The sequence below is a fragment of the Pararge aegeria genome, chromosome 6 (genome assembly GCF_905163445.1).
Source record: "Pararge aegeria chromosome 6, ilParAegt1.1, whole genome shotgun sequence".
NCBI classification, from domain to species: Eukaryota; Metazoa; Arthropoda; class Insecta; order Lepidoptera; family Nymphalidae; genus Pararge; species Pararge aegeria.
In genome coordinates, this window is record NC_053185.1 from 2,358,924 (window position 1) to 2,382,040 (window position 23,117).

General features: G+C 39.3%; 1 protein-coding gene across 3 annotated transcripts in view; it reads left to right on the forward strand.

The window, feature by feature from the left end:
* LOC120624750 (mediator of RNA polymerase II transcription subunit 13) overlaps positions 1–23,117 on the forward strand; it is a 116,792-nt gene that overhangs the window by 77,771 nt on the left and 15,904 nt on the right. Inside the window, exons 4-14 of one of the 3 annotated variants that reach the window (XM_039891452.1) lie at positions 5,498–5,581; positions 7,363–7,523; positions 8,135–8,268; positions 8,998–9,141; positions 10,561–10,649; positions 15,643–15,766; positions 16,305–16,412; positions 17,262–17,470; positions 20,651–20,828; positions 21,972–22,094; positions 22,808–23,047. In XM_039891452.1, the coding sequence (XP_039747386.1) occupies positions 5,498–5,581; positions 7,363–7,523; positions 8,135–8,268; positions 8,998–9,141; positions 10,561–10,649; positions 15,643–15,766; positions 16,305–16,412; positions 17,262–17,470; positions 20,651–20,828; positions 21,972–22,094; positions 22,808–23,047 (1,594 nt within the window). The remainder of the gene's footprint in view (positions 1–5,497; positions 5,582–7,362; positions 7,524–8,134; positions 8,269–8,997; positions 9,142–10,560; positions 10,650–15,642; positions 15,767–16,304; positions 16,413–17,261; positions 17,471–20,650; positions 20,829–21,971; positions 22,095–22,807; positions 23,048–23,117) is intronic. The other 2 variants (XM_039891453.1, XM_039891454.1) reach the window with 2 other exon arrangements.

Sequence of the window (23,117 nt, forward strand, 5' to 3'; positions counted from 1 at the left end):
AAACACCCAGACACTGAAAAACATTCATTTTCATCACACAAACATTTTCCAGTTGTGGGAATCGAACCCACGACCTTGGACTCAGAAAGCAGGGTCGCTGCGCACCGCGCCACTAGGCCGTCAATTGTAGTCTGCAAGTGTACTTTTGCCCTTATATTCAAATTATTCATTTCTAAAGTAACTTTCATCGATTAGTGCATATAAAGTAAAATTCGAAATTCAAAATTTCTAATTTCATGTAGGCTTATGAAGCGTCCATACATACATGTTTACATAATTGTAAGGGGATGGTGATAACTTCGTTCGCCAACTTAAACCTAGCTACGAGGATTCCAAACGCGCCCTGGTCTAAGAAGAGAGAGCATTGTTGTGGGGTACTTAGCCAATATTTAAGGTTTTATCATGGTTATTTTAGTGTTCTGTGTTGTTTACAATAAAATTATATTCATTCATTAAGACTGGTTAGATATTTCTTGAATTTCAATTATATTGGACATTGGATATTATGTAGTCGTAACTTAAAGGGATTAAACGGTACCTACCGTAGACTGTAGTGTAGTCTTTATGGTTGCTTAAGGTACTGAGTTCCCTCCCGGTTTTAGGGATCAAAATATTTATATTGCATTAAAGCAGTATCCAATAAAGTAAGGAATATTTTTTTAAATTTATAATTAACATTAAAAGGGCGTAGGTTATCTAAGTAAGCAATATAGATTATTAAAGTTGAAGTCTTTTATTAACATTGCTATGAAAATGGTTATCTAAGGCACTGGCAAAACCGTGGGTAATAACCAGGTCCCATTTATAGAAAAAACTAGCTGACTAAAACGGACGCAATAGGTGACGGTCTTTTTTCTGCTTTTCCTAGTTTAATATTATGTAAGTGCATGTATAAAACATTTATACGTTCCTCAATTACTGTATAATTATGATAATAAAAATCATTATCAATCAAGCACGTTCATAACAAACGATAACCTGTATCCTATTTAGGGATAGTATAATAAATAATGTGCCCACAATCTGATCTCCTTTAAATAATACAGCGACACGATGTCCACCTCTTATTCTTATATAAAAAGTTTTATGATCATTTCAAACAGCTTATTAACCCGAGATTAGTCATAAAACGCTAAACATGATAATAAAATCATCCAGCACACCCTACGTCTTATAAACGCGGTGATCAAAATATTTGATTAAAAAAAAACTTAAATGAAATGGTGAGCCCGAGACGAGAACAAACTTTCGCAGCACCCTGGTGACTATTTTTTTTATACCACTACGAGTTAGCCCTTGACTGCAATCTCCCTAGTATTAGTGATGATGCAGTCCAAGATTGTAAAGGGCTAACCTGTTAGGAGGTATGGCAGTTTTAATCCCTACCCCTCATCGGTTTCTAGGCAACATCGTAGGCTTTGTCGGGTAGGGTATTAACTAGACTCGGCCGAAGCCTGCTACCAAACCAGACCAGAGGAAATTCTCATATTGAGAGAAAATTCGTAAATAATAAATGCCCACATTGCCCCTCACCGCCGCGCCGCCAACGGTCATCAAAACCAATAAATAATCCTATAACATAACTATGAAGAGCAATTTTTTAAAATAGTTGCTTAGTCCCCAAACTGGCCTGCTACGATCATCATACAGTGTAAGAGTTATTTCAGAGTCAGCAGGTTTACCTAATACCAAATTTTAAGTTGATTAAACGAGACACTTTTTATGTACCAATTCTCTGTCTGAAACTCCTACACAAGCTTGTTTCTTTTACCGCTATCCACTCTTTTTTCAGCATAGAAACGAATTGATAATCCTCAAATGGCTATTCTTGATGATCAATCACAGACTCAAGAACCACCTTAATTATGAAGCCATACGAATAAAAAAGGTTTATCTGGTGCTGTTTTGGAGATGTTTATGTTTACTAGAATCATTTACTGTCAGGGTGCATCAGGTGATCGACTTGATCGTATGCCCGTAAAATTAAAAAAAATATACGATATCTCTTAACTACGTACACGTAGCGACAACAACAGGCAATGAGGATCGGGCGACGTTTATAGCTAATAAAAATAAAACTAAACTAAAAAAAAGGTTAAACGCTCGTCCCTCCATTACAACGCGTATCGTAAAATTGTCGCGATGGTCGACGCACGCATTGTTTCTTTGACGAGCCGCCGCCTGGGTCAATGACTCGTCTGGATTTCGTTCTTATCCGAGATTCCTCGCCCTCCGTTGAACTGGCTGGCGGTTTGCTTTACTTCGCCTCTTAGATAAGTCTCTCTTTACCCGAAATTTAACCCGATAGAGACATTCTAAAAGAGAGGTGGTAAAATTTCGTCTGCTTTGTTTGTTAGACTGTCTGTCAAGGCGGTGTTACAGTGAGATGTAGAACTTCAACGTATGGATCAATTTGAACGCAGTTTGTTTGTTCAGAGTGTTTGATTATAATGATTCAACTTAAACTTAATTTGCTATTACTCCGGGAAAAACAGGAGTAATTTATAATTTCTTCAATCCTTATACTCCACACCAAACAGATCTTCGGAACTACACTACGCACGTTTCGCTCCGAAACCAGAGCATCCTCAGGTTTCTTAGAGGGTACATTGCCGAAGATCTGTTTGGTGTGGAGTATAAGGATTGAAGTAACATAATATATCATGAAATGATGGAATTCCGCAAGTTATGTTTGATGAATGAATAGGTACTCAGTTCAGCCATATGACGCTATAATATGTTACCAATAAAATTGCTATAACGAAATTCTTTTACAAATTTGAATTTTTGTTCGTCCTCGTCCTCTAACTCCTCTAGCTCCGAAGATCTTAATCAGATCTTCACGCAATTTAAATGAGTACAACTGGACGGTGTTCCCCCGTCTAAATAGAAAAATAAAAATGTATTCCGATTTTTAAAGTCTGAATTGTGCAATGCATCGTCAACATCTGAGGATGTCTATACGAATAAAACGTGACTTTTCTGATTATCAAGGATTATAGCAAATTGAGCTTTAAGTTCATTGTATAGACTTCCGCACACTAACACGTTCAGCTTCTATACAATACGTGTAACACGGCGATGACTAGGAGTGTGACAACCCTCTCGGTCGCAGTGAAGTGCTTCGTACTATATCTAGATGAAACATAAACTAATAGGTATAATGACCTTGGCGGTCATTGAATAAAACTGTAGCGGCCGCGACCGTTTAAACTGTTCACACGCGTAAATGCACTATTCACTAATTAAATATCACTATGCTTCTCCTTTGGCGATGTGGATTATTTTATCAAAAACGGTTTTTGGAGATAGAGATCTTTTCTCGCCGTTTTTAACCGATTTTCGTGTTTTTATTTGAATATATTGTTGGTTAGTTGCTAGAGATAGTTAGTTGCTTTTCAGTAGATACTTGATCATTAGAATTACTAATGATTAAGTATCTACTGAAAATACCCATTCATAAAACTTTGCTTGACCAATGAAACGTATTTTTTTTTGTATTTAAAGCGGTCGAACAATTAAGCAAAATAATAATCACTTTCGATGGAACAAAGCAGTAAATAAGGAATTTACATTTTTGTTATGGCGAAGTCAATTGCAATTATTATGTTTTTTTTATCTGCTAAGCTAAGGATGCTTTTTTTTTAAGATCTGTATGATCACACTATAAACAAGAGATACAGGAACACGCCAAACTCACGTCCTCTAGACGTATAGGATCCTAATACTGAGGCCAGTAAGGGTCCATTCGTTTCCCCGCACTGACAGCACGACTGCTAGACGGCTTCCTCATGACAATCTTTGCTCTGTGACAGCATGGTGTTTGTAAACTAATATTCGTAAACACTGTACAAATTTATCTCGTTGTCGCGGGTCATATTCTATTTAGCTTTAGGTTCATTATTTAAAAGAGCTTTTTTCAAGTGTGGTACAACGACCTTGCGAAGTATAACGATCGCTAAGTTAGAGGCGACTGGCGGCTGCACAAGTCTGGTGCCACCAGGTGCACAGCGCACATTGTGCGCCTCGCGTAACGTGCGCTCGCCGGCGGGCTTTAGCGGCGGGTTATCGTGCGTTTGTTAAACTACGTATTAAAATGTAATTAAGTCACTTTACAAGTCGGTACTAAGGGCCCGCCGAATGAATCAGGAACTATGCGACTTTAACTCGTTATAACTATCTCGTTATGAATACTAAATGAATTGTTTTACTGCGGTCATGTTCGTCTATGGGTGCATTTTCCGTGCCAGAATGAGGACATAGGGACTATAGGATAGGATTAAGCGTTGGACATTCCGGCTTCGGAAAACATGTTAAGCCATCGGTCTCGGTAATTGTCACAATTTTGAGTTTGCTAATCCGCACTGGAGCATCGCGAAGATTCTAAGCTCTTTATCCGGCCCTCTGTATTTTAACAGACGACCCAACTGAAGCGGGCCGAAGTGCTTGCTGCAGTTGTCGTCCAAAAGGATAAAGTCATGTGAACTGCAACAAACTTGCTTATAGTTCCATTGAGTGATTGCAGAATAATTATAAGAAAATGGGACCCAAAATAGATTGTAAAATAACGCATGTAAATTAAAAAGTAACATCTATTTTGCTCCTATTTAAACTTCTTTGAAACACATTCTTTTCCATGTTATACGGATACATGACAAAAAGTGACCACTGTAGTCGTTGTTATTGACGTATATTTTTGCTAGTTAGTCAACGAGTCCCCTGTCTGTTTCTTAGTCACTAGTATGTTTTTCAAAACCTACTATTATTTATTTTAATTCACTCGCAAGCATGAAAATGTATAAGTAGAGTATTGACTATTATCTCAACAAAGGTTACAATTATGAACTAGTCAGTCAGCCATGACGAACAAAGAAATTCGCCACGGCATCGGCAGTAGGTACCTGCTTATTAATTGTTATGCGCACTTGGACAGTGCTTGTGCACTGACGATAAATGCGTATCAGCTACCTCACGTAACTGCTACATCATTGTGTTTTCTTTTAACTAAAGGATGATCTTTCAAGCCACATGCCGTATAGATAGTCCCATTATAGAAACATAAACCTATTCTAGCCAGCAATTTCTCAATCAAGAATAGTCAAGACACACAGTAGTCAACACCATCTCGATAACTTGCATCGGATGATGACATCAGTATAGTACTTTGGATCAGGTTCGGGGTAGAGACTCGTTCCAAATTCCGCTATAGAAGAGTTGAGAACGAAGATGATGAAAGTTTTGAATAGATGAAATTTTAAATATTTGATCCCAACCACTGGTGGTTGAGATTTGGAATTGGATCGCTTCAGTGGATTGAATTTTGGAAATTATGATTCTCCACGCTGCTGCAATGCAATGCAATGCGGCGAACTTTATAACTACTAAAACATCACATGTTATTAATATTGTCCAGGACTCCTTTGATGCTCTTTAGTTAAAATTCAAAAGTCGGTACCTAGATGCTTTTGTTTGAAATTGTATTTTTTTCTCGTTGCAGATGCCTGTTGTCGCGGGACTTCGTGAGGCTGGGCAAGTGGTTTGTCCAACCATACGATGGCGACGAGGAGGACGTTGGCAAAAGGTATGTACTTCTCGTTAAGTTCGTGTTTTAATAACCGTTAGTCATTCAGTCAAAGTATGCCCGAGTTCAAAATTGCGAAATCCTAAGACAGGACTTCGTCTGCGTAGCGGGAAGCAAACTAAGCTGCGGCAAGTAGGGGTGTGGTAAGTGGCTATTGCCCGTTTTCACCGACGACGAACAAGGCAATGCCTAAATAAGTACCACCTAATCTAAGGATATGCCTAGGCATACGTATACCGTTACATAATAGGTATCCCCTAAAAGTAAGTAAAACGTTTAGTATTCTATCACACATCGCCTTAATAATTATGCATTCGATTAAGGCGATGCCTAGGTCTAAGGAAAACGGGCATAAGATAAGGGGGGTATGTATATATCTATACCTTACCCACGGGGCGTTCCCGCTACTCTTGTAAGCGCGTGAGAGACAGTATCTCTTAATTGATCCTTTGTGATTTCTTAACTCTACATAAGTTAATCGGGAGACTCGATAACCGTTTTCGATAATTCTTTGAAAAGGGCTCTTGCCTCTTGCCTCTTGCCTCCTCCGGGCAGTTACCTTGGCCAACGAATTAGTTTGGCCATCCAAAGGGGCAATGCTGCCAGCATGTTAGGAACTGTGCCTCGCTGCGGTGGTTTCGAGGACGTTTTAGATTTTATTTAGTTTAGTTTATTTTACGTTATATTTATATTTTATAGTTAATCGGGTATTTTTCTTTTTATAATTTATTGTAATTCGGAAGTTACTATTTGAAGCCTACTCTTAAATAGCAGGCTTCAAATATTCCTTTGTGGTAAAACACGGAGGACAGACACTTCCAAGAACAAAATGAGGATCTCTGTGTTGAACCCGTTAAGACATCAGGGTACAACTTCGTTCACCTTCAAACAATTACATAAATTGAATTTGTGGATACTGGGCTGGTCTTGAAAACTCATAATTACTTGAAAGACTATTACCTTCTTTCCTTTCCTTCTTTTTCCTTCTTTTTCCTGTTTCTGTTTTGATACTTCCGTATTTGGGAAATAACATTATAATTTAAGATTCTTAAATTATTATATGACTTAAGATAGATTGATAGATAAATTCTTTATTGCACAAATTAAAATAGAAAACAAGAAAATGTGCAAAGGCGGTCTTATCGCTTTAAGCGATCTCCAGACAACCCTTGGTGGAAGCATTTGAGTAATATATAAGACATATATTTATGTATGGACTTAAATTTTGAAGGGGGTTGTTAAAAGCTTACCCAGCTTATTTTGCTTTATGCTTATTTATTTATTTGTGTATAGAGAGAAATGGGCAATATGATTGCCCAAAAAACCAAGCACCTAGTAGAGCTTTTTGTAACAGAGCTCCGCCATGTTATTTCTGCCGCTGAACAGCATGGCTGTGTTCCGGTCTGAAGGACGTGGTTGCTGGTGTAATGACAAGCACACGAGGCTTAACACCTTCGCCTCAGATTAATGGACAACAGGCGGCACGTTGTGGGACGTGTTCCTCGCGTGCCCTGTTTTTTTGTGCTGTGTCTATATGCGATGGGTTTTCCACTTACTATTAGGATGGGCCATTATTAGCTTGTTCCGTCAATTATTAGTATAAGAAAAACTGAAGAGCTGCCTTTGAATTCTGCGTTACAGTCTTGACAGACTGGTCATGGTAAAATCTGGGTGTTATGGCTCGCTTTACAATCCGTCGCGACTCTTCCCTAACGGTTAATGTTAATACAATTTTTTGTCCTTCGAGCCGGATGGCTACATGTACTCTGTTTGTGTTGCAGTCCGTGGCACCTTTCGTTCTCGTTCGCGTTCTTCCTGCACGGCGAGAGCACGGTCTGCGCGTCGGTGGACGTGCGCCAACACCCGCCCGTGCGCACCCTCACGCCCAAGCGCCTCGCCAGGATGAACGAGCCGCAGGCCGACCGCCAAGGAGATAACAAAGGTAAAAAAAATACAAACCGACTTTCATGGGTTTATTCCGAAACTGTCCCGTTTAGATTTCATATAGATCTGAATAAAATTATCGGAGACAGAAAACGAAACTCTTTAAATAATCACAACAAATCAACCGCGATTGCTGCTTTCGCTTAAATATGCATCATTTACGCAATCACACAACATAAGATCACGCCTGGAAAGAGTAACGCAGACGTATTCAGTTTATCGGGGTACACACAAAATTTTCCATCAAAGTTATTTTCATAGTATAAAGGACTACGTAATCGATAAAAAAGCTTGGGAATGTATGATTGCTCTAACCAGGTTGCTCTTCTAATAAATTTAAATGACAATGTGAGATGGTGATAACAAAAAAAAACACCTAAATTTGTTGTAGTCTTCTTACACCAGAACGCGTTTGGAAGCCTGGTAGCTTTAGTTCTAAGTTTATGAATATGGTTATCGCCATCATCTCACCACCGTGTACTTCTCATGTAATGTACGCATCAAAAGTGCCACCTATGGAGGACCTACTTGAATAAAGATATCTTTAACATTTACTATTGACTTTATAAGTGTGTACTGATGATTTTGATGTTTGATTTACAATTGCAGTGATCCTTGCGCCCTTCGGCCTAGAAGGGCGTGCGACGGGCCGCGAGTGGAGCGACAGCGACGCTCCTACCGCGCGGCTGTTGGACGCCTGGCGACACCTCTACCCCCTGGAGCAAGGCTGCGGCGCCGTTGAGGTGACTTGTCATATTAATAAACATAAAATAAGTGTTATCAAGTAGCCTAGAACACATTTCGCACAGTTCTATTATCATCCTATCCCATATTTCGCAGGGTTCAAAGCTACTTTGGTAGAAACTTTGAACCACAATGTATCCTAAATAAAGATCTGCACCGTTACACAGTTAATATTGAAAAAGCGATCTCCTTCTTTGTTTCTTATACTTTCCGCAAAGATTTGCAATGACCTTCCAACCAACTACGATTTAATTGTAGCTCTGCGCATTAAGCAATTAATTTAAAAAATGTCCAACATGACAAACTGCGCCATGGACATGTTAATTACGAAGATTGTAAAGTTGCAAAAACGGTTTTAGACCACGATGTTTATGGGCATTTGACGGGTATTGATCATTTTTATTTTCCATAACAAGTTTCCCTTTCCTGCCGCTAAGATGGTAGCGGCATTACCCTTTAGGGGCTAGGGAGTTATATTAAAACCTTACCCCTAATCGGTTTCTACCCAACATTGTACCAGAACCAGCTTAGCGGAAAAGACGAGCTGACTAGTCACTTCCGAACCACCTGACCATACCAGGGATTATCAGAAATTATGAATTCCCAAAGCGCCCGTGTCGGGGACCTGTCACTTGTAACCACAGCGCTCACCGCTGCGTCGTCTTTAAAACTGGAGTGATTGGGGTGTTGATTTGTTGAGCTAAAATATTACGTGTGTTTGCGAGCAGGTGGAGTGCGGCGGAGTGCGCATGCGCTACCCCGTGCCGTACGTGCTGCTGACGGAGATGGAGGCGCCGCGCGCCGCCGCGCCCGCCGCCGCGCTGCTGGCCGGCCGCGCGCTCGCCGCGCTCTGCACGCCGCTGCCGCACCAGGTACACGCACGCACGCACTCGTTGCCTTGGTTGTTATGTTCAGAGATGCACACGTATATATATATAACATACGAATATAATTATAATCAATAATAGTTTGTAACAAAGTGCATCAAACCGCACTATTTAGCTATAACAAACTTTCACAACATTTTCAATAAAACATTTAACGCAAAAGTTGAAGAAATGGTTGCGAGGATTTTTTTCAATGTGACAAAAAACTAATGTGTGATTTGTATTTTATTTTGACATTGAACACGAATTTTTTACTAATTATTATTACCGCTATTGTACTATTGTATTGTATTAAAATTGCATGCTTTTTAAATTTATTCTATGTATTAATTGCAATCAATTGTAACATTTGCACGCCAGCTAATGTCCATACACTGTTACTTCGGAATTAATATTTAAATGACATCTATGTTAACCTGTGTATTTTGCAAATAAAGATCTATCTATCTATCAAACATTCCTAACATAATAATGAAAATGCTGAATAATTAAAACAAATCACAGATATAACAACATTAATGAATGATTGAATCAAATTACCTTATCCTGGCTTGTTAAACAAGGGGGGCTACCACCTTGGGACTCCAATATCCATACGCCTTCCGAGGTCCGAGCGTTAGATCACTTCAGCTTCACAACTGATAACACTGGTTCTTAACGTATCTAATTCTTCAACGCCCGCTGATCTTACATATACATGTCTGTACACGTTTTCAACAGCTTAATAATAATAATAATTATTATTATAATCTTCATTATAAACATAACATCCATTTAAAAAAAAAAAAAGAATTATAATTTAAAATCGCATTAGTTTACAAAAGAAAACTAAGATAAGCTTATAGTTTTCTTATATTAATAATTATTATCATGCAAACCTCCATTTACAGAACAGCTTACGCTTTAGCTTTGCTTTTTTTTACGGCTTAAACAGGAAGTTGGAAACGAAACTCTTTTTGATACATAACAGAGTTTTCAGTATACTTCCAACATTATAAAGAGAACAGTAATAATTGAGATATATTACACTAATGATTTCAACATTATATGTTTTCAACAATCCGAAATACAACTCAACTTAATAAATGGATATCTGTCCATGCCTGTGTGGTGCTGCATTAGTTTCGCTTTTAAATATATATAAACAAACACATTTAGACAGTCTATTGTATATTTTATTCATGAAAGGACAGCAGCTTCCTCCTGCTACCTCTACTACTACTGCCTACTGCCCAGCGAGGTGATGAAGGACAAAAGAGGCCTTTAGACCAGCAGTTGACTGTGATAAGCTGTTGATGATGATGATGATGATGAGTTCTATTCTATTAATATACTATATTCTCATATACAGCTCCCACAAAGATGATTGGACGTTCAATAACCAGGGCTCTTAATCGTTTACAGACGGCGGAACTCTGCTACTCGGAGTCGTCAGGCGATGTCAACGACGACTTCGCCGATCCCACCAGAAAGACACCATGTACCTGTGCCAAGTGAGTCGTGCATACATACGTTATGGTGCTGTAGATGTAGATACCTTCTATCAGGTTGCCTTGTTGAGAAATATGCATTGTTTTATCCATTAAACTAATAATTGTGGTTACGATCTTTTCTTATTACTTTGAATGAACTTTTTTTTTTCATTATTTACAAAAAAATTATTTAGGCTCTTCGACAGTTATATTCTTTGTCACAGTAAGCTTAACGTGTCTTTAAGGTTCCGTTTAAATCTGATAAGCTGTACACAAAAAAGCCTAGATAATGGAACAAGCAAAAGTTTTGAAAACAAAGTCATAATAGACAAAGGTTTTGTTAATATTTAAGATATGTTTTCATAACTCCACTTATTTTGACAATTGATGTGAGTATTGTATATTTCTCAACTCAAAGCCAAATTAATTTTATGATATGTATGCAGTAGTCAAATGCAATATAAACCAGTAGACATAGGAAAGTTGTGTGTTGCATTTATTTATATGTATACCTAATATTAATTTATATTTAATGTCTGAAAAACTACACGTAATGTAGTGTTTATTTATGTTATGCAGTGTATTCTAAGGTACTTTGCATTAAAGATGTGTTTGTGATGAACGTAATTATATGTAGCTAAAAGTGAATTTATATACGGGTGTAGATAATATTTTAGAGGTAGCTGTTATGTATGTGAATGTTTTCCGAATAATTTTTGTTTTCTCTTATCCGTAGAGGGTCGTATGCTTATAAATGGGTATATCTTCGCGAAGATTTGCTCATATTTTATTTATAATTAAGCATTAGCAAGACTCGGATGTTGATATATTTAACTTCATGCGTACAAGTAAGTTAACGTTTTAAAGGAGGGATTTAAATAAAACCAAACGGAATAGTTACATCACCTGACATGTCAAAGAATTAAAAAAAAATGGTTGTCTGTAAAGTCCGTTTACGGACGATAATTTTACGTGATATCGTACATCCGAATAGAAGAGAGATCTCTCTATCGCATGTTCCGCGCTCTCGCTTGCACGCTCAGCTCAGGCGAAACGTGACAATGAATCATGCTTTCTCGTGCAGGTGTGCAGCCGGCGTTCATTGACTTATAACCCGTTATCACGTCAAAAACACATAAATGGTCCCTCGAGCCGGATATTTAAAAAAAGAGATTGAAATATTTCAACATCCAGGTCTAACTGCCCGATGCGTGCTTCTGTCACACTCGATGCGTTCTTGAACTACTACATAGGTATTGCGTCTGTGCTGCCAGTAGTTTAGATTGGGGCAAAGTTATACTGCTATATGCATTTTTGAAATATATGTATTGCATTTGATATGTGTAATAGTGTAGTTCATGCTGTGACTTGTTAATTATTATGAGGGGGCATTTAATACTTGCATGATTGATAAATTCAACATTTTTTTTTTTTATTTAAAAGTTATACAGTTTATATTATATTATCGTGAATGCCTCATATTATGTTCTGCCACGCTTAGCATGACTTCTGCTGAAACTTTCATGTGGAAGTCAATAAAACAATACGAAAGAACGTCGATGAAATAAATCATCTCGCGGTTTGTATTGGAAACTAATTTAAGTATGCACTTACAGAGCGTGCAATATGATATATCAAGTCGCTTTTATTTTATAACGTTATATCTCCTATGTTATCGAATTGTGAAAACATAAATTGCGCTTACACGATATAGGCAAATATATTTATAAACAGGGTAGTTAAGTGACTCATAGCTGGGGATTTTGCTTAAATATGGTTGCGTTGGAGGCTTGCACAGAGCAACTATAGTATGCTTTTGAGATTTGATACGCGGTGAAGATAGCAATCAAGCCCAGTCAAATGTGCGTGTTCGGTAGAGGTAGAGGGCCGGTAGTAGCGCGGTGTGACAGAGGCCGCCGGGCCGCGGGGCACGCACTAGCCTTGTGTTGTGCAGGTGCCGCCGCCGCCGCACCGCGCGCCCCCCGCCCTTCCACCGCCGCGCGCGGCCGCCCGCCCGCCGCCGCGCAGCGCTCGACCAGCACCAGCGACACCTGTGAGTACACCTCCCGCACCCCCACCTCCCCGACCTCGCGCACCTCACCGACCTCACGCAAACCCCCCACGCACCTCCACGACCCCGACATCACGCCCATCCTCGACCTCACGCACCTCCCCGACCTCGCGCACCTCCCCGACCTCACTCACCTCACCGACCTCCCGCATCTCACCTATCTCACTCACCTCCCCGTCCTCACTCAACTCACCGACCCCGCGCACCTCACCGACCTCCCGCACCTCTCCGACCTCCCATACCCTCACATCCCACACCTTCAACTCCCGGACCCTCCACTACCCTCGCACCGCTGCACTCGCCCGCGTCTCGAGAGCCACTGCCGCCGACGATGGGATACCCATAACTTCAATTTTGGGTAAATACGGGTGTCCAATGCGACCAACACGCTTTCAGTCTATACGCACGATTGTTATCATCGTGAGTGCTGTGATCGAAATAGAATTCGGAGATCGCCTAAGAACTCTTCACTCCTGATTGAGACGGGTTTGTATTCCTTTTCATTCTAGCAACTCCTACTGCGAGCTAATCTCACCCCAGCGACACTCCTTATATAATTTTCACTACATGAATATATAAGGTTGTATCTAATGAATTGGAAGTCAACAAATCTCTAAATGTAAGTACTTTAATGGGGACTTTCTGGAACATATCATCGACCATTGCCACTAATTACATACATACGTTCATGGAAACACAAATAATGCAATGCCGTGTTATAGCATGCCACATTGCCTGTATGTATATGTTACCGTAGAATATTATTGCATGTTTAACTATAGAGTGTATGAAAAAATGCATGTTTGTATACGTGTAAGTTCATTTATTAATGTATTAATAATGATTATCATCATATTTTTTATATTTTATTGAATCAATCCTACATTCATTTATGTAAGATTTTTTAAGATGATTTAGTATCCTAAGTCCGTTAATACTTTAATAAAAGAAAGAATATAAGTTGTCTAGAAGGATTTTAGGTTTAACAAATTTCAACACATAAACCATGGCATCACCTCACAATTTAATCGTTCCGTGTGTTGTTCTTTTCAGGGTAATTTTAACATTTTGTCGATTTTCAACAAAAAAACATAATTCTTATTTCTTTTAAGATTCATAAAACTAATGTTAATGCCATATATATCAGGTTACTTATTACATTTAACTGCAGTCCGCGTAAATTGATTATAAAACTTCTTTTAGTCGCTGAGACTTTGAAGTTACAGACCAAAAATGATAACAACGTTAACGTCCAAAAAATCGTTTTCATTTGCAAGTGTGAAAAGTGTAAAATATCGTGCGCGCGCGCATATGCGACAAAAAAAAAAAAGAGTTTTACTGCGAAATTGTAAAATCGTGTCGCCAGAGGTTGAAACAGAGCCCGTAAATGAAGTACCACCGTATTAATTATTTCTGCTTATAAGCAGCAATTTTGATATTGTGTGTTCCGGTCTGAAGGGCATACAATTACGGGCACATTAGGCTTAACACCTACGCCTCAGGTTAATGGACACAGGGCGGCACGTTGCAGGGCGTGCCCCTTTTTGAATGCTCTGTTTAACAGATGATGTTTTTCCGTTTACCATCAGGTGGGTCATCTGCTTTGTCCGTCAATTATTAATATAAATAATTAAAAAAAAAATTAAAAATTTGTGCGGGCAATGGCTATGAGACCACCCCGGCCGCGATATCCGAGCCTCTGTTGTTCAGTATACAAGTTGAGACCTCAATAGTTGGTATAATTTTATTGACTTATATTCAGTAGCGGACACACTGTTTTTGATCAGGGTAGGCCTAAATCGGTAAAATGGCATAAACTGGAAAAAATCTTCTATTAAATGAGTTTATATTACTTTTAGGGCAGGCAGTGCTTTTGCGCATGTATAAAACGCACGCCTCTGGTAGTGTATATGCAATAATTTCGACATATATCTTAAAAGTTTCAAGTGGTGACCGTTACGAGCTTAGCACACGCATCATAACCTCTACCTCTCATATCTAAGTTTTGTACTCGCTATATTTTCATATCATGGTGTTGAAGTTTATGTCACGTTTTAAATGAGCTTTACACGAACATGTTACGGAGCTATTAATACTAGGTACCTATATTTAGATATAATATTAATGGTAAATTGAAGAACCGTGAGTGATTTTGATGATCTGAACCTATTGGATGATCAAATGCGATTCGTTTAAAAGCTGGAGTTCATAGAAGCATCTGAACAACACTTATATTATAATCGGGAAAGTTTGTATGTAAGTGTGTATGTTTGTTAATCATTCAGATCGCAACTAGTAAAACAATTTGCCTGAAATACACACCCTGGATTACCAAAATTGGTTAAGACGGAAATATACCTGGTGTCCCGCGCGATTTGAGTAAAACTAATATTTGGTTTGCGATAGGAAACTTCCTCGAATTTATTGAATAAGTATTTACACATAATTGCAATAAAACGCGGACAACAGCAAGGGTTAGCTTGTGTAATAGAAAAATCCTCTGCAATTAACACCCGGCAGAAGTGAAACTTCTGAAAAGTACCCAACAAGAGATTGAGATGGATATAGAGTATCTTCAGTATTGGGCCATTTATCCCGATACTATTGGTACTAAAAGTATGGTTTATTATTTTTTACCGAGCTTAAAAGTAATGTTATATTTTAATGTATAATATTATATAACATTTTATTCAGTTTCCATGTTAACTAAAACAAAATGTGTAAACGTATTCTATCTCATTTTCTCGCCGACTTAATTATTATCGTTTACTTCTTTATAGTGTCGTAAGTTTAAAATCCCAAAGAGTCTTATCAAGTGTTACTTCAATTATTAAAATCAAAATGTGACTCGCAAGGTAAAGAATGTTCTAAACACGGTACCTATATTGCTCCACATGCTCCGCTGTGAGCGACAAGTCGTAACACGTAGCGTTGTTTCGCCAGGGGTGGCTGCGCGGGCGGCGGAGTGGGCGCGTGCTCTCCCGGCAGCTGTGGGGGCGTGTCTCCGGCGGGGGCGCCCTCGCCGCACCACTCGCACGCCGCGCTGTCCGCACTCACCGCGCACCAGGTAACGCCCACGACTATTTACACGCATCGTGGCCGAGGAGAGCATCTCATCGTCAACCCTATACCGGCCCACTACAGAGCACGGGCATTATAAGATGATGATGTATATATATGTTCACATGCCGTTTTACTGTGAGTCGCTATTAAGAAAAGAAAATCAAGAATTCTGTCCAGTAAGGTACAGCTTGCTTGAGCTTGCGCTACTCGTTTTAACTCTTTTTTTCTAGCGATGATCATCATCAACATTATAATCAACTCACTAATGCCGTAGGTACACACTCCCTCTCTGATTGAGAAGGGTTTAGATAACAGTTGAATTGCAGATTTTAGACGCTTTTTAGGATACTGTGGGGAACTCACAGGCGTGCCGGTTTCCTCACAATGTTTTCCTGCACCGTTAGAGCAAGTATATTTGATTGCTTAAATTAAAAACGCACCTAACTCTGGAACTTCGGTCCCTCGGGAAGGAAGCCGGAGCATTGGCTGTCGTAGCGATGGTAGTTTATTTATTTGTAAAGCTGAATATGTCCCTTTGCCAGGTGAGCGGAGTTCCGACGGCGCTGCACACGCCGGCCCCGACGCCCGACCCGCTGGCGCCGCCCACGCCCGCGCCGCCCTCTGCGCCGCCGCACAAGAACTACGCACAGGTGCGTTGTGCGAATGTACACACTTATTATATTAATATGTATATATTTTTTTAAGGACTGTTTGCATCCATTGCTTGCGGGCTGCAACCTGACATAATTGTTGTATGTTTCTCCATTATTGTGAAAACTTTACTGGCATATTAGAATAATTTTAACTAAGGTTAAAACTATGTAAAAGGGCTATAGTACGTTTTCAACATAAAAAATATACCAGAGATATTTCAACTAGGCCTAATGTTAGCACTTGAAACATCAATTCTGTCTGTTTGAAGTGACTCTACCACCGGTTCTGAAGGTGGATTCTACCGAGAAGAAGCCGGCAACAAACTCAGAAGTTGCTCTTTTCCAACGTCAACAATTTACATTTAACATTTTAATATTCATTTTTCTATCTTGTGAGAGATGAAAGCGGAGCCGGATGCTTCCAAGCAACCTTGTCATTAAAGTCAAAGTCAAATATTTCTTTATTCAAATAGGCACATATATGGCACGTTTGATGCGTACATAACATGTTTATTAAGAAATTCATCAATAACTTTTTATCTCATGTGTGCAATGCTTTCAACAGAAAATATTGTGAGACGAACATTTTTCATGTCAAAATTGGCACTTTTAGGAAATTTATTATGACAAAATAATTACTATAAGCTTTAAGTTTTTGTTTTTCGTTTTTGTTTTAATTTTTTTTTTTTATTTGTATAATTTTCACACGGTAGGTTACTAAGCAATTGTGGTTAATGTTATCGTGTATGTATAATTTATATATGTGATATAAAAATACGGCATTACTATTATGTGTAATAGTACTGTTTGTTTCCCTCGAAAGCTAATAAATAAATAAATTTCCAGGGCGAGTCACCGGGCGGCGGCGGCGCGGCGGGCGCGGGGTCGCCGGGCGGCGTGGCGGGCGCGGGCGCGGGCGGGCCGCAAGCCGGCGCCGCGCCCGCGCCCGCGCTAATGCGCCGCCCCGCGCTGCCCGCGCCGGAGAAGCGCCTCGACCCGCTGGAGGACGAGCACTCGCTGCACATGCTGTACGACTACACCTCTGTGCACGCCTGGTGAGACACAAGCACTCACTTTTCTCTCTCCCTCTCTCTCTCCCTCTCTCTCTCTCTCTCTCTCTCTCTCTTGTCTATCTGAGATCAGTCTCTGGTCTGTAATCGGATGTGAGGTATTTATTTTTAGACGCACTGCACTTACTGTACACGCAGTGGGCAGCTACCCTGCTTTCTGAGGCCAAGGACGTGGGTTCGATTCCCAAAACTGGAAAATTTTTGTGTGATGAACATGGCTGTTTTTTCAATATCTGTGTTTTTATATGTAAATTATAATTATTTATGTATATTATTCATTAAAAAATAATCATCAATCAACTTAGTACCTATAACACAAGCTACTTTGGGGCTAGATGGCGATATCGTGTACCGTCGTAGTATATTTATTATTATTATCGATTTATAGGGATTTCGCTCGGTAGCGCGATTCTGTGAGATTATTATAGTACATTACTGCAGCGGCTGGCAAAACAGACATTGATGGACGAACGTGTTAATATACATATTATGCAAGTCCATCAATGCCTAGTGGTGGTCAAGGCTTATATACTAATTTACTCGAATAAAACGCCGAAATTAAAACTAAGTAGTACCAAGGAAGAAAACAGTTTTCTTTCGATTATACAAATTAAGAAATGCTATTATCACTCATCGTCTTAGACATTGACCAGAATCGTACAGCGTCGTAGCTGTTCAAATGAATTCATAGATTTGAAGCCCTAGTCGGTTCCTTACCCTTTCCATTGACTTCCCTATATATTATTTTTCGACATCGTTTACTAACCTACTTGTCTATTACACGTAACGATAAGGCTGTCTTTGTACCGGATGTGTGTTCAGCGATGGATGTTTGCGGAACCCATATAACGGATAGCTTAATTTTTAAAGCATGGGCACATAGCTTCGAAGGGCAGCGCACGTTTAGTGCCTTTATATCTCTGTGTATATTAAATTACTTACAAACGATGGAAAGTGGCCATGATGCAGCTGCCAACCACTTATTATGCATTCTGTATTATCAGTAGCAAACTGAGATGAAGTCTGTGGCAATTACACTTAGGTAACTTTAATTTGAACTCTAACTTTAAAATATTTTCATCGTAGTTTAATTATTTTTAACCGGACTTACTTCAATGTTGTGTATACCTGTAAGTGACTTAACTGTACTCGGACAATAAACTATAATCTAAAAGGATTAATGATAATACAGTGTATTATCATTAATCGTCGACGAAAATAATATAGTAAATAAATAAAATATAAACTTTCTATAGTATCTAACATAGTTTAATATCCACCGAGATACAAAATAGGCCTTTCAGAAGGGATTGCTAGACGCAATCAGACTAAGAATGGACTTCCATCGTTTATAAAAATTAAGCTATTGGAGAGTGTAACACAAACTCTCGCAAGCCAACCTCGTAATTCAACGCAACGAATCCTCTGGTTGAAAGATAGCCTTAAATTTTTACAAACTAATTTTTGTGTCTCAAAATAATCTTCAAATATGTTCAACGCTAACTTGTGGCCAACAGGTATTGTGAATTGATAATCTTGTCTGATTTAGGACACTTGAATTATTTTCTAAGTTTTTTTTTTTATTCGCTTTATGACGCCTACGGCGGAATGGACACGGTTTATATGCGTTTGGGAATGTGTGTTTTTCAACTGAGTCAAGTCAAAGTTGACCAATGTCAGCTGCTTAAAACACAATCACTTTATAAACTCCCTGGACCCTTTAATAGAGACATTAAGGGAGCATATAAAAAACTTGATAAAACAACCTTTTTTTTTGTGCTACAATCTACAAAGAATCGATCATATTAATACTATATTAATTATATTGTAGTTATTTTCAAAACACATAGTTATATCTGAAAGGATTTGTATGTTTGGTGTATTGTTAGAATACTTATATCTCCCTGTATGACCCTGATTATGATTTTTTAAATATTAAACATGGTGGCTTTAAGGCGCTATTTTGAAATAAGAAAATGTGTGCAATGTTCAGCAGCTCTGTTTTTTTAACTAAGTTCAGCTGTACAGATAGCATAGACTTGAATGCAAACTCCGAGGGCTTGTGAGCTGTTAAACACCTTATTTATCAAAAGTCATTAATAAGAATCCACCAAATAATCGTATAGTGTACCAATAAATAATTCGACAAAAATGAACAAAATTAACAATGTTGTTTTTAATTTGACAAGGCTGGACGTATGGCGCCATCTGAGATCTCTTCTGCAAGTGGATTCCACAGGGCTCCTATTTTCTCTTTGGAATTAAGAGTGAATTAATGAATACTCTTTAATTGTATACCCATAAAATTCGGTCCGAATTTTAGTGTAGTTCGAATCCCAGCACGCACGCAAGTTAAGTGGGTTTCATCTATGGTTGCTTTAATGTATACAATGTGGTGGCCTTACCGCTACATGACGACCTTTTCCAGGCCACTAATTGCGAAAACGAAATGGCGTCTACAGAAAGAGTGTAGAGTGAAGACATATCACCCTGCTCTTATGCATTTTTGAATTTCACAACTTGTTATAACAACATTGTGACATCACTATGCGAGTTGTGTACACGGTCACATTGCTTGTGAGTTATCGCCAATGTGGATCCACTGGCTCGCGATATAAACCGACTCCATACGCGCATCAACGTCGTTCTAGCTTGCGATCGTTTGTGTTCAGTAATGGTTACATTTTTTTTTGCAAATTATAGTAGACTTAATTTCGCCGTATCAACTTTTTTTAATAGTCCTAGCTCATTTAATTTGATTATAATAGCTAAGGTAGTCAGAGAGAGGGAGTGTAGACTGTAAATTATTCCAAAACAATAAATTTATTATTGAATTCATCTGCAATCCATCAGTTATTTCACACTTAAAATTAAATATAAAGTTGTAAATTAATAATGTTTGTTTATTAATAAATAGTTTATTATTTTGTGTTAACGTTAAGTTAACTCAACAATAACTTATATAAAAAAAAAACACGCATATAACCTTTTTGGCGAACTAATCAAAATGGTATATTGCTTGTCCATCACATTCTCAATTTTGATCATCTCTAAAGACACATATGTCTTTAATACTAATAATAGCTCAGAAGCTAAGGAAAGTACACGGTATACGGCAGTAATAATACACAGTACTCGGTACTAATAGTAAATGGTACGTTACAGGTTGGAACACCCCGTGAAACGGTTCAAGAGCTCGGAAGGCGCTTTCCGCGAGGAGCTCGCGCTCGGGGCGGGTGCGGCCACGGACCTGTACGCGGGCCACGACCACACGCGCCTGCCCGCCGCGCTGGCGCACCGGCCCGCGCCGCTGCTGCACATCAAGCAAGAGAAGCAGGAGCACGTGAGTCGACATCCGCAACGTCCGCCTATACTGTCCTCCTGATACCATAATATGGGTGACAGTTCACAATTTTCCGTTTCGCCCAACTAATTTTATACATGCGAGAAATATTAAATGAATAGTCGACAGGATGGAATTATTGCAAAATTACAGTAAATCATGTCTCTAAAGATCAAAACAGAATTCTCAGTCTCAGGAAAAAAAAAGCTACTTGGCTACTGAAAGAACAATGCGGTTTGGCCATCCTAAAAAACTTTACGATCACGTTAGTAATTATTTTAATCGATTTCATTGTCCTTGAAAACTTTCACGATACGAAGAGATATATCGACTGGGTATGGTTAGGGCTCATTACCTAAACTAACAGCTAAAGTCAACGTTCAACTATCACTCATATCATGGTATCTTGAAAATAGTATGATTAATGCCCCACTGCTAGCTAGCTAGGTACAAGCTTCTCAATTCTGCGAGTTGGCAGGCTTGTGATAATGACCGGGATCGGTTGTTTAAGGTGCTCTCCGAGGCACGTAAGAAAGGTAAAGGCCAAAGTAGGTCATCCATCTAGTTGCTAATTTGGGTCAACGGTGTCAGACCAGCGCAATCGACTGAATCGCGCTCTCTCAACTTGCCCCAACTGCACATCACGAAAGTTGGAACGGTATGCCGTTGTTAAGCTGTAGGCCGCTTAAACACAACACTGTTCTACGAACTTTCATAGTTCTCGGAAACATCTCTAGTGATGCTCAGTAAATAATCAGCACCTTTTAATGAAGGAAGGTTATTTCCACTTGGCGTCATTAACACACTAAACCAAAGCCTGCCAGGCTTAGATAACGAAGTTCGACTAGATCATTGATTATTATCACAACACACTCAGCTGGATATTATTTTCTCTTCCTTTCACCATCTTACAAGTAATACAACAGTGTCACTAAGAACTAAGTACCTTGCTCCAGTTATTCCATTCCACAATCCTCAAGATGTCATGTTTACGTTTAAAACTGAGCTTAAATTCCCAAGATCATACTTAAAAACTTCGAGGCATCACTAGGTTTTCATATACGTTTACCCTATTGAGAGGCATCTTTCGGCAGCTTATACCAAACGCGCCCTTCCATTAATTGGTATTGTTGTTAATTCTAGGACGATTCGAAAGAGTACAAGAATCTATACACCTCCGACGGCTTATGTCCGACGCTGAAAGACCTGGACCAAATATTCGATAACTCTGACGACGCCGCCAGCGGTGATGAGACGGTAAGACTTGTGAGTGTACCCTTCTATATTACTCTTCCGCGTCGTTTCAGTTGCATGCAGTTTGTTTTTCTATACTTCTTTAATAAGTTTCATACACTTATTATTATATAGAAACGCAGCGTGCAGCATTTTTATTTCCGATTTGCACGTTTCTGTGTTCACTTTTCTATCTAAGTGTCTTTAAAAAGAAAAACTGCTGCTAGTTCATTCGATTCTATCAAACAGTCTGTACTTTCTACGGGTTCGACACATCGACACGGTGCTGGTATCGGAATGGCAAATCGTCGATTTCGAATCGTTGATTCTAAAGGCCTAGTTCTTTGTGGTGTGGTCATCGACAGCGCAAATCAGTCGAATGCGCAATAGAAAAATGTTGACTCAATATTTGTAACTGATGGATTCTGATTCTCTTGCTTTTCCTCTGTGACTCGGAAAGCACATTAAAAAATTGATTAATTTACACGGCAAACTTGCGTAGGCACAGGACTACGGATCGAAGTTATAATTATGTAACTTTTTCGTAAAGGATCGATTGTGCCCAGCTGTGGGGCATTAATTCAGCTGTTGATGTGATGTGATTATTTGTTTCATCAAGTACATAATATTTTTAAATATAGTCAAGCGATAAATCTTCCATTCTGTGTGCTTTGGTCTTATGTGTATTTATGTGATATTTAAGCTCTTTTGGGACGAGCGCATTTAAACCAGTGTCTTTATTACAGTTGCAAGTACAGACTCCCCCAGACTCCAACAAGTCTCTGGAGGAGACTCGCTGCGGTGCGGGCGGGGGTCGTTGCGTGCGCGCGGAAGAGCTCAGTAAAATGTTCCCGACGCCGCCGAGTATGGAGGCGCACGCGCAGCCGTCGCCAGGCTTCTCCCCGCCCGACGACTCGCACACGCACCTGCACCACGTGCACGCACACCACCGCGCGCATGGCTCCCCGCCGCCTGACCCGATAGAGGTAAACGTGGATCTAATAATTATTTAACCGTCCCGGTACGATTTATTTAGTATATAGATTCTTTAATATT